This window comes from Terrapene carolina, unplaced genomic scaffold (genome assembly GCF_002925995.2).
Source record: "Terrapene carolina triunguis isolate 2854851 unplaced genomic scaffold, T_m_triunguis-2.0 Scaffold42, whole genome shotgun sequence".
NCBI classification, from domain to species: Eukaryota; Metazoa; Chordata; order Testudines; family Emydidae; genus Terrapene; species Terrapene triunguis.
In genome coordinates, this window is record NW_020664393.1 from 28067837 (window position 1) to 28080420 (window position 12584).

Sequence of the window (12584 nt, forward strand, 5' to 3'; positions counted from 1 at the left end):
GATTATTCCAGAAACAGACACTGTTGGGCTTTTTTTTTAAACTTCGTCACTCTTGTCACATTTAGGAGTTTACCACTCAAGTCCCCCTTTCAGTCTCCTGGACTACTAGTGTGTGTGTTTGAGGGGTTTGTTCAGTAATTGTGTTCTGGCACCTGTTTCACTCTTTGCCTGAGATTCAAAACAATTCAAACTGTTGGGCACTTTCTTAAAGTAGGAATACGAGGCAGTTTGGGGATTTTAGTTCTTAAAAAGAAATCTGTTAGCCAGTCTAAACTAGTCATATTTCCTGAATGACAATCCTTGAACGTTCTGAATTGCCAGCATGCATTTGAAAACTGGATTAATATTTCTGGTCATTTGTCTTGCTCTCCAAGTTCAAGGAAGCAAAGGTAAGTTCACATGTAAAATGATTTTATTATTTATTTAGTGTGGTAGTTGAAAAATCTTTCTAAAGGTCAAGTTGTTTTCCCTAGCTATAAAAGTCACTGCCTAGAAGTGGGTGCTATAAAAATCTAGGTTAGTGATACTGTTAACTTGACAGGCTACCCTAAGAAAATGTTGACTTAACTTGTATCATGTAGGTTTACTCAGCATTAAACTCTCTGTAAAAGATGCACTTTAGTTTATTTACTTATTTATGTTTCTAGATGAAAGAACAATTACAAATTACGTAGAAGGGGCAAAATAGCTGAAGTGAATGCATAAGAAAATGATTGTACTCTTAATGAGAATTCGTTGTTACTGAACTGAAAAGAAAGCAACAAAGTGTATTTTTGGCTTTACTGGACATTCTCATGGCCAACTTAAAAGACTCCTAGTATATACACAAATATTGTAGGTAGAAACAATACTGCCAAAAAAACAGAAAATAGCAATACAAATAAGGACTACGTTACTGATAAATGTGTACAGCAGAACAAGCAGAAAAATATAAACATTATAAAAGAAAAATGAAAAAGAATACATCTGCTGACTTAAGTATTTAGTGAAAATGTAAAAAAAAATCATAATAGTACTTTTTTCTGGCATGTAACAAATTTAAAATCTGTTTCAATGAATAGATTCCTACAAAAAATAAAAGGAAGCATTGATTTGTAAGCCTTTAGGAAAAATAAAAGCGAGACAGAACAGAGACAACTATTCTGTATTCAGTGAAGCAACTAACAATTGTTCCTTTAGACATATTGAAAAGTTCACAAGTCTTTCTTCAATTTTTCAGCATGAACAAGAACAAAAACAAACATGAAGATGTGTTTTTCCCCTTGTTCATTTACATACAGGGAAAAAAACATCAGATTTTATTCTTATCACAATAGGTTGTTGGGTTTTTTGTTTGTCTGGCTATACTGAAAGAAGGACGGGGACATTTGACATGGGTTTAATCAGGCCACAACTTTATTATTAGATGTCTGGGACTACCCGGCAGATAAAAGTGTACAGTGCAGGTAACCCCATGTTTATTCCATAATTATCCAGGTTTTGTTTGTTTGTTTGATTTCATTTTTGGTTTGGGGTTTTTATGTCTTTGTTTTATGTTATTTTGTAGATTGCTTACTAACTTTTTTGTCTGTCTTTGACATTTATGTCATCTAATTAAAATCCCAGGTTGCTATTGCTTTACACTTTGCCTAAGGGATTCATAAATGGCCTAACTCATTTTACTTTCTTTCAGTCCTAGTCATGTTAGTTAAATGCAGAGATCAGGCAGTATCAGAAAAAGAGCATTTCCATCTGTATTTAAATGTTTGTAGAGGAAGAGAGAGCCCCAGCATTCTTTAGTCTGCTGTTAACATTTAGAAAACTTTATTTGTGCAGCAAAGACTATTACCATTTTTCTGTTTGCAGATTTTGTTGTTTTTTTAAATAATTGGTTTATCTCACTGAAATATAGACATACAGCTATGGAGAACATTTAGTGCATCCAAGTACTGAGGATGTTTTACCTTGGCAAAACATAATGGGTCAGCTAAGTGCTAGCACCAGTTGCAGTTAATTCATATGGTGCCGCTTTACCTTTTCACTTCACATAAATAATTTCAAAGAATCACTTAACATTTGGAAGTATGGCAGAAAGGGGATGAGTGAGAGTGAATATATAAATCCAATGAAAAAAAGATTTACCAAGCTGCATTGCCTTTGTATTTAAGGCATTTATTTACAAAATTATAAGATGAAACTTATTCTGTGTTATTATTAATGCACTAATGATGGTATCAATAATGAGTACATTTGTGATTATAAAACTAGAAAGAAATTAAATGAAAAGTAAAGCTGAATAGTCTGGCTTATCATCATTTCTTGTACCTAGATATTGCAATACATCTGATAACGGTATAATTGGATGGCATTTTACAAAGAGAAGTTTAGGCTAAATATTAGGGGAAACTTCCTAACAAAGTGCCAGACTGGTTTGTGAGAGTTTTCAACAAGAGAGATTTAATAGAAATCCCATTACTGAAACATTTAATAATACCTGTGGAAGACACGCTAGATAATATCTAGGGATCATCTTGCACCTAAAGAGGGAAAGGACTAAATGATTAAATAGATTTTTTTCATCTCTACTATTTTTAATTCTTTAAAATAAATAGCAGCAAACAACAGTTTGATCAAATATTATTGCAATACTTAGGGACAAAGATTATAGGAATTTCCTGGCTTTTGTTGGTTTATCGGGCAGTAGTTTTTTATATACATTCATTTTTAATAATAATTGGAAAAATTCCCCCCCCCCCCATGTTTATAATGTATGTCTACACACATATTGGGATTATTTTTGTTCTCGTACATATTCATTATTAATATTGTATAGTAAAACCTTTTTAAAATTAAATTCTGCTCTCAAATATACATGCATTGACTTCAAAGGTATTTAGGTGTTCAATGATGCAGACAGGTGGCTCATGGGATTCTCAGAAGTGCCGAGGGCCCAGAACCTCAAACATATTTAGATGCCTAATCAAGGGGATTCAGGTGCTTAGGTGCTTTGGAAAATCCCACTACTTGACTATCTGCATCTTTAGGCACCTAAATATCTTTTAAAATCTCACCCTAACTACTTAAATTCAAGTAGTGGGTGTTAGTGGATAGCGGAAATAATCTAGATGTGTTCAGAACTTTCATGGCCCTTCCAGTATACTCTACAGTGCAACTGCTATACATGTATAGTTGGAGATACTAAGCATTCTTAGGACATTGAAGGCTCAAATGCAAATTAACATTTTTTCCTTTAAAAAAAAAATCTTCAGAACACTAATAGTCTCTAAACTAGTTCATGGATTAATCAATTGCTGGTTTTTTCCCCCTATCACAGAACTGTCAAACTTAAATTGTTATTTTCAAGGTGGCCAAAAAAATGGAGTTAGTTTTCTGAACTATTCTATTTTCTCCCTACCCATCTAATTTTGCTGTGAGATCTTCAACAACCAAGAAGGCTACACATGTCAAAGGGGGTTTCTAGAGAGGAATACAAGGGGACTTCATGGGTTGAGTAGACAGAACTTCAACAATGCTCCAGAACTTGTTAGTCTTAGGAGGATCCAAAGACTGAACTTGAACTCACATTTTATGTCTTACCCTACCACTAAGCTGGCACAAACTTTTTTTAACACAGAAGAAAAACCCAACACAAAGTGTGTGCTTCATTTCAACCTAGAATGAATATGAGTTACAAAGCACTGAAAATACAAATTCACCAATGAAAATGTTGACAGGCTTTGAGTTAAAGCAGGATCTCCTAAAATTATGTATTGAAATTATGTACTTTTGTACCCTGCTTTCAGTCAGAAAGAATATATGCAAGCTACATAACAGTGCTCAAGGCTGCTAAGTTTGAGGGGGTTTTTAAGTAGACAAGTATTCGCCATTCACTCACAGTCATTCTTTAGGAGACAATGGCTTTCTGTGTGCTCTGTAAAATCATTTTAATTCATTCTGACTTATCCCTTCCTGTTGAGCTGTGCCAATTCAACAGTAACTGTTGCAGATTTTTGTTACTGTAATTGCCCTTGAGAAAAGGGTTAAACAAATCTATGCCAAAGGAAGGGGGGGAAATCATTAAAAAATTCAAAGAAACAAAACATGGGAATGCCAGATTTACTCATCAGAATTATTCCACAGTTCATCTATGAAATAAAAATTCATCTTGCTGAATTAAGGACGCTGGCTTCCCTGTTTATGTTTATAAACAACTGAAAAAATAAAATTCAGGTTACTTTGAATGCAAAAATAGTGAATTAATTAGGAATGGTTTTTAATATTTATTATTCCTTGACTTAACTCCAAAGTTAAATATATGTAATAAAATATTAGTATTGTCAGTGAATATTAAACAGGAGTAGCACATGTATTATAGGTTTGCACACAGATACTATGGTGATTGGTGCATTATAAATACTTAGACAAGATAGCTTTTAAGAGAAAAACAATAGAGATGACTCTAGAGAACAAGATATTTATTACCAATAAAAGGCTGTCTCCCCTTGAAGGATCTAAGTTAAAGGCCACAGTGAAGGGACTTTTACCCAAATTACTCTCCACATGCTAGAAAGCCATATTTGGGTTTAGTATGTTCTGCACAAGTTCTTACAGTGCCCTCGTAACTATGGTATCTTAGCACCTTCTAGTCAGACATTAAGTAACCAGACTAACTTCTGTCATGTGTGGTTCATGTGCTCTCATCCTTTTCTCAGGAGAAAAACTGTACATGCATTCTGGTGTATTTGTTATGGGGTTTAATTTTTTTTCCACCCTAAATTATATGTACACGTTTGTCATGGACACAGGACTAGCTGTGTCTCTACCCCTTTTCTGGTCTCTCTAGGGGCACCCTCTCTGAAGGCCTCTTCCCCTTACATAAGAACATAAGTATGGCCATACTGGGTCAGATTAAAGGTCCATCTAGCCCAGTATCCAGTCTTCTGACAGTGGCCAATGCCAGGTGCTTCAGAGGGAATGAACAGAACAGGTAATCATCAAATGATCCATCCCTGTCGCCCGTTCCCAGCTTCTGGCAGTTCTCTGTTCTGCTTCTGGCGACATCCCCTGTTGCCCATTCCCAGCTTCAGGCCTTATCTGTCTTGGGGTGGAATCTTGGCATCTTAGACTAGGGCCCAATATCACTTACCACCTTGCAGGCCAGACTGGGTTTCAGGCACCTTCAGGAACCTGTGATATTGACCAATAAATACCCTTATTAAAGCAATTTTTTTAATTAAATAGTGGGAACAAAGCATTAGAGAAGAAGGGATTCCACAACAACAAAGATCTGACACGTCTTTAGTTTCACCTACTCTTACGTTTCACTACAGGGTAAGTTAGACAGATTTTCCTCTTACATTAAAGGAACAGAACAGAATCAACTTACATTCTCCTAGCAAGCCCAGATCCTCCTGAGGGTCCATGGGTCCCTCAGTCCAACCCATTCTATTCAGACATGTTTCAGTACTCCCCAGGAGAGCAGGCTAGAGCCATTAAGGCTGTTCACTTCGGCATTGCCTCTTAATGACCCTTAAGTATAAGTTAGGTGACACTTAAAAAGGGGGCTTCTTTTCTCTTTCCCTAGGTGGGGAGGCTAGGTCAGCTACTCAGAGTGACCCCTACAGTGAAGGGTTCCACCACAATTATGGGACAGACAGTGCCAGATCTAAACACCATATTGAGAATCACCGAAGAGCACTCCTACATTTTCACAAAATTGCTAAGTGCTTATACCTAATTCAGTTGAGGTCCCCATTTGTGCCTCACAGACTTTAATGTATTAGGGAAGTACTGTTATCCCCACTTTACCAAAAGGGAACTGAGGCACAGAGAGACTAAGTGATTTACCCAAGGTCACACTGAAAGGCTGTGGCAGAGCAAAGAACTGAATGTAAGACTCCATGTCCCAATCTATCACCCTAAACTCTGCACCATCCTTCCTTTCTCTTAGAAAGGCTATGTCAAGAACCTTAAAGTGGAACAAAATGTAGTGAGGTTTGTTGTGGTTCTTAGCTCCTGTAGAAGTTCACTGCAGATTCATGGACTGAGAAAGCTCTATTTCCTGCACAGGTAAGCTTTACCTTTGCAGTGGACAGTTCCATTTGCCTAAGGACTGGTATCCTTATCCCAGAGCTTTAAGTGATCTTTTAGACACCATGGCTTCAGACTCCTAAAAGTGCTTTCTTCTGCCAACCAGCATAACCATCATCTTACTTCAGCTTCAACCAGCTGCTCTCTTCACCCATTAGTTGATCTTCCCCAACCAATGAACTATCTTGGTGGTGCTTGTACATATCAAAGGATAGATAAAGTTGGATGTCATCTGCAAATTGGTGGCATTTGACCCCATGTTGTCTCTCAGTTCTCCTAGTGGCTGCATGTAGATGCTGAATAGCATTGAATAGAGCAGTGGTTCTCAACCAGGAGTACATGTACCCTTTGGGGTTCTCAGGGGTCTTCCAGGGGGTACTCAGCTGATCTAAATATTTGCCTAGTTTTACAACAAGCTACATAAAAAGCAATAGCAAAGTCAGTACAAACTAAAACTTCATAGACAGTGATTTGTTTATACTTCTCTGTATACTACACACTGAAATGTAAGAACAATATTTATATTCCAATTGGTTCATTTTATAATTATATGGTAAAAATAAGAAAGTAAGCAATTTTCAGTAATAGTGTGCTGTGACAGTTGTGTGTTTTTATGTCTGATTTTGTAAGTTTTTAAGTGAGGTGTAACTTGAGGGTACACAAGACAAATCAGACTCTTGAAAGGGGTACAGTTGTCTGTAAAGGTCAAGAGCCACTGGTATGGAGAATTGATACTAAAGGCACTCTTAAAATGAGGAGCCTAGTGGCAGAGGTGGAGTGTCTCTTCACTGTCCTTTGGATGCAGCCCTCAAGGAAGGACTCGAATCATTATAGAGCATTCGCTAGGACCCTTGCCACCTCTCTCAGGTGGGGCAGCAGTATCCTCAGGATCAACAGTATCAAATCCTGCAGAGAGGTCCAGGAGAATGAGAATGGATGTCTGTCCTCTATCCACTAACATTAGGAAATCATCCACCAATGATATTAATGCTGTTTCTGGCCCATGTCCTGGCCTGAAACCAGATTGTGCTGGATCCTGGGTACTGGCTTCAGCTAGATGAGCTCATGGGAAGCCTTTGGCTAGTTTCTCTAAGAACTCGCTCAGGAATGGAAGGTTTTATACTGGGCAGGACTTGAATAGATTTGCTGCACCCAGGATGCATTTCTTCAGTGCTGGTTGCACTTGGTTGAAGGAGGAAGGGAAGGTTCCTTTCCTGAATGAGGCATTGGTTATTTCTGTCAGGAAAGACCCACTCATTCATGATTCTCTTTTACCAGGCAGGAAGGGCAGGGTCCAGATTCACTGGTCTTAAGTCAAGATTTCTTCAACGTGACCAATACTTCCTGTAGAGTGAATGTGTGAACTCGGACTGAAGATGAGATGTTTGCTGGTCAGTGTATAGGCTTGGATCTGTGCAACAAGAGGAACCTTCCCAAACATGTGTGATCTTTTACAGCAAAGCAGGAGGATAGTTCTTCACTGAGCATGATGCTGCATAGACTTGGCTGTCGACTGTAGGCAGTCAGTGTTAATGAAGCAGTTTTCCACCCTGACTAGCTCCTTAGGTTGGGATTTGGCAGGTGCTATGGATTCTGAGAAGAAGGTTCTCTTGGCCTGTTATACACCCTCAGAATAGGCTTGGAGAAATTCTGTTTCAGTCTGTCTGCTTCAGCGTTTGTTTTCAGTGATTGGTGTTTGAGTTTCCATCTCTCCCTCTCTTCATCTGGTTTAGGATGTAAGAAAACCAAGGACATCTGTGTGGGCAAGCGGGGAGAACAAAAATTTGGGGAAGGGGAGCAGTATGTCAGTGGTCAAGTTCCTTGGGGATACTCAGTTAAGGAAATGAACTCTTTCCCATTCACTGAAATTCCAAAGCAACTTGTGCACTGTTGAGTGAAAACAGTGATGTCTGGTACTGCAATGCTAATCTAAAGAGGTTCCTGGGGGAGAAGAATCAAGTTGCCCTTACTTAGTTTACTATCCCTTTGCTTATCAATTTTAAAGCCACTGCTTTAAAAAAAAAAAACAAAAAAAAAACAGTGTTTTGCAAATAATTTTTTTTTTCTAATCAAGAGCTTTAAGACTGTCATTTTGTAAACTTCATATTTGGAAATAAATCATCAAAAACTCTTCTATTGTTTTATTTTGAAACATGTTCTTGACTCTCAGGATTTTTCTTTACTAATTATGAAATTGGATCACAGAATCATAGAATATCAGGATTGGAAGGGACCTCAGGAGGTCATCTAGTCCAACCCCCTGCTCAAAGCAGGACCAATCCCCAGACAGATTTTTACCCCAGTTCCCTAAATGGCCCCCTCAAAGATTGAACTCACAACCCTGGGTTTAGCAGGCCAATGCTCAAACCACTGAGCTATCCCTCCCCCAGTCATTCATTCATACAAGGAAAATTGTACATTGTCTCATTTGAATATTGTATTACAGTAAGACAATTCCTCCAGACTTTGATGGAAATTTTGCCTAAGTAAATAATGAAAGCCACCCAATCATCCTATGGAGCAGCTAGAGATGACAGACCAAAACCACAGCTTTCCTGGGTTCTCAAGGACAGAAATCCCATGGATTCTGGAACATTCTAAAGATTGTGGCTCCACACTGTACTCCCTTAACCAAAAAGAGGCTGGATAGCCATCTGTCTTGGATGGTTTAGACCAGTGGTTCTCAAACTGTGGGTCGGGACTGCAAAGTGGGTCACCAGGGCTGTCTTAGACTTGGTGCAGTCTGGGGCTGAAGCCTGAGCCCCACCGCCCAGGGCTGAAGCTGAAGCCCGAGGGCTTCAACCCTGGGTGGTGGGGCTCAAGTTACAGGCCCCCTGCCTGTGGCTGAAGACTTGGCATTTGGTTTTGGCCTCCCAGCCTGGGGCAGTGAGGCTTGGGCTTTGGTCCCCTCACCCAGGGAGGCAGGGCTCAGGCTTCGGTCCCTCCTCCTGGATTGTGTAGTAATTTTTGTTGTCAGAAGGGGACTGCGGTGCAATGAAGTTTGAGAACCCCTGGTTTAGACACAACAAATCCTACATCTTGGGCAAGGTGTTGGGTCTCTTCTAAACCTATGATTCTATGATAAGATTTATTGGGCCATGATCTCTGTGTTGGCTACTGCCCCCCAACCTGCTTAGAGTCTTTTGTATTTTGCGGGGGAGAGGAAAATTGGTGAGGAAAGTTGAGACAGGATCAAAATTATCTACCATGAGGCAATCACTGCAGGTTTGTGGAAATACACTGTAGCAAACAGTGGCCATTCTCCAGCGCAGGGTTAGATTAAGGCATATGTACTATAGGCCTGTGCCCATGGTCCCAGATCCTGGAATCATGTGATTACTTCAGACTCTCACTTTAAATTTTTTTTGAAGGTCAGTTTTTATCCCTCATGTTTCTCAGCAAAAGTTTGGAAATGTGACCCGAGTGTAGCCAATATATGTTATCTGAGTGAGTTGGCAGACAGTCCAAAACAATAGCACCAAGAAGCATAAACAGCACCATACATTTCACTCTGGGGGCCCTGCCAATAGACCCGAGCAAAATACTGTGTTTTTGTGGGCTCAGTCCATCAGCCAGAGCAAATAAACACCCCCCAAATGCTGTGATAAGGACTGTGAGACCCCTTCTGACACACCTTTTGTTCCCATTTTCCCAAAAGGAGAAGACCCGTGCTGTCACTCCTAAGGGAAAGAAGAAGATCCATGCTTACTGTCCCTGCGACCTGGGCAGATGAGGGGGGCCCTGACACTCAGGGCCAGCCCACAACATTTTGGCATCTGAGGCGGGGAGCTCAAATGACGCCCCCGCCCCTCACTTGGGCCAAAACTTTGGAAGGTCTCAATTCTTCTTCAAAACTTCCTGTTCTGCTGCTCTCATGGTACTGCTCTGCTACCTACCCCAATAAAGGAGAACTAACAACTTAAAATGCCTTGTTGAAAAATGTTAAGTAATACTTAACTTTCAAATGCCTGAACAGCAAATGTAACTTTCCTTGTCTGCATAGTAAACACTGGCATTTTTATCTGTTTGAATAATTAAAGTGGTGCTTTCCGTGCCTTCTTGGTTGCAAAGATTTGAACTGCTTCCTGAAGGTCCACAGTCTGGGCCAGCTCGTGCTCTATTGAGATGGTTGCAAGGCCGACCAGCCTCTCCTGTGTCATTGTGGAGCGTAGATGTGTTTTTATTAATTTCAACTCGAAGAAACTGTGTTCTCCACTTGCAACTGTTACAGGAAGTATTAGAAGTATGCGCAGAGCAACAAAAGCATTTGGAAAGAGGGTGGTCATCTTATCTGTGCACATATATTCCAGAACAGCCTTTGGAGTTGATCCTGCTGAAATGTATCTTGAAAGGGCTTTCAATTCATCACCTAAATCACTCGCAACAATATCACGCATGTCATCATGTGTCAACACTGTCTGTAGTGCCCAGCATTGCTGGTGCAGGCCTTCTTCAGGTATAGTGAGGAGTTTGGGAATATCATACAACATCCCAAATATACTGCTGTGTTCCTTGAGCTGCATGAAACATTCTTCAACTGACTGTATTGCACAATCTAGCACCTGGTTAAAGAATTCAACTTTGAATTGTTGTTTGGGGTCTCTTATGGGATTATCCCGTGCCTCGTAATCAAAATGTCGTCTTCTTCGGTGACTCTTGTATTCTTGAATGGGTGGGAAAATAGCTTCAGTGTGAAGTTCCTCTGCCAACTTCTGTGCACTCTTCAGAACGTTTTGAAATCCCTCATCTGATTGGTAAGACTGTAGGTATGACTTTGCTTTGTCCAGTTGTTCCATTGCTCCAGATATATCAAGGTCAACACCTTGGAGTCTCTTGCTTACAACATTTATTTCAAACAGTATGTCATGCCACAACACTAAGCCACACAGAAATTTGAAGTTATGTATGTTTCTGGTGATTCCATTTCCCTCTGCCACTCTTCTCCCACGAACAGTTCCTGTCATAGCATTATCCTCCATAATGGCAACTATGGCATCATCTGTCTTCCCAATTTGGTGTTTGATAGGCTTTATGGCCTCCACTCAACTGTCCCATCATGTGGCACTCAGTGGTTTCAGTGTCGGAGAGGATGTTCCCAGATGTTGCTTCAAAATTTGCCATCGATGAGTTGATGCAGAGAAAAATACATAGATGCTTTGAATTACATTAAAAAATTCAGCAGCCTCACTATAAGCTGATGCTGCATCACTGACCCCCAAGTTCAATGAATGAGAACTGCATGGGACAAAAAACGCTCGAGGGTTTAACTCTCAGATCCGTGTCTGCACTCCTCTGTTCTTTCCTCTCATGTTGGCACCATTATCATAGCCCTGACCTCTCATGTCAGCTATCGCAATTCCCATATCTTCCAGCTTTTTAAGAAGCACATTTGTCATATCAGCTCCTGTAGTATCTTCAATGGCAATAAATTCTAGAAAATGCTCTCTGACAGTCAGCACTGCAGGGACATTTTCACTAGGTTCTGTTGTTGTTACAAAACGCACCATTAAAGTCATTTGTTCCATATGGCTGATATCGATGTGCAGTCCAGAATAACAGAGTAGTATCTTGCTGACTTCAGATCTGCCACAATCTTCTGTTTGATTTTTGTTGCCAGTAACTGTATGATCTTATTTTGAATTGTTTTTCCAAGGTAGTGGTGTGTGTACATTTCTTGGGTGGTAACTCTTCTTAGATGCTCCTGGAGTACAGCATCAAACTCAGCCATCAGCTCCATAACTTTAAGGAAGTTTCCATTGTTTGGCACATACAGCTGATCTGAAGTGCCACGCAGTGCTAGGTTTTGGGTAGCAAGCATTCTCACAATGGCAATGAGCCTTTTCAGAACATTTTGCCAGTAAAGAGACTCTGATGCAATCTTCTCTTGATGCTGATCATCTTAGTCTCATCTCAAGCTCTTTCCACCTATAGAATGCTCTCTGGTGATTTGCTGCCTTCTCATGGCATGCCAGATTTCTAGCCAGATTTTTCTAGTCCTTTGTTCCTGTAGAACCCAATGTGGCTGGAACATTAGACTGGAAGAGTTTGCAACAAAAACAGTATGCAGCATTCTGGGTTTTTGAGTCCATAAGCCATGGCCTCTCCACTTTGTCACCATTGGGGATTTCACGCCAGTAATGTGTTGGATGGAAACTTCTATTTTCATTGTCTTTGGGGAACATGAAGTTTTTCACTTGCTGTGGCCCATGCAGTACAAGGAAGTCCCTCAGGCTACTGCTCAAGTGGGTCCACAGTCCTGGATCATCTAGACTTAAGGAACTAAACTCAGGAGCAGCTGTTTCTGCGCCTCCACCACACTCTTCTCTGATCTGCACTTTTCCTCAGGCATGTGCACGGTTACATCCATTTGAGATGGAGATATGGATGCTGCAGTAGCTGCCAGGTCACCTGCACTTTGACTAACTGGAAGATCAGGCATCTCCTCACCACTCACATCCTCACTGGGGCCGGAAGGCTCACTGTGAACATTTGTGTCTATGTATCTCAGGAAAACT

General features: G+C 40.2%; 1 protein-coding gene across 1 annotated transcript in view; it reads left to right on the forward strand.

The window, feature by feature from the left end:
• Positions 1–322: 322 nt before the first annotated feature.
• IMPG1 (interphotoreceptor matrix proteoglycan 1) overlaps positions 323–12584 on the forward strand; it is a 90996-nt gene continuing 78734 nt past the window's right edge. The window contains exon 1 of the mRNA XM_026652971.2: positions 323–389. Within this exon, the coding sequence (XP_026508756.1) occupies positions 323–389 (67 nt within the window). The remainder of the gene's footprint in view (positions 390–12584) is intronic.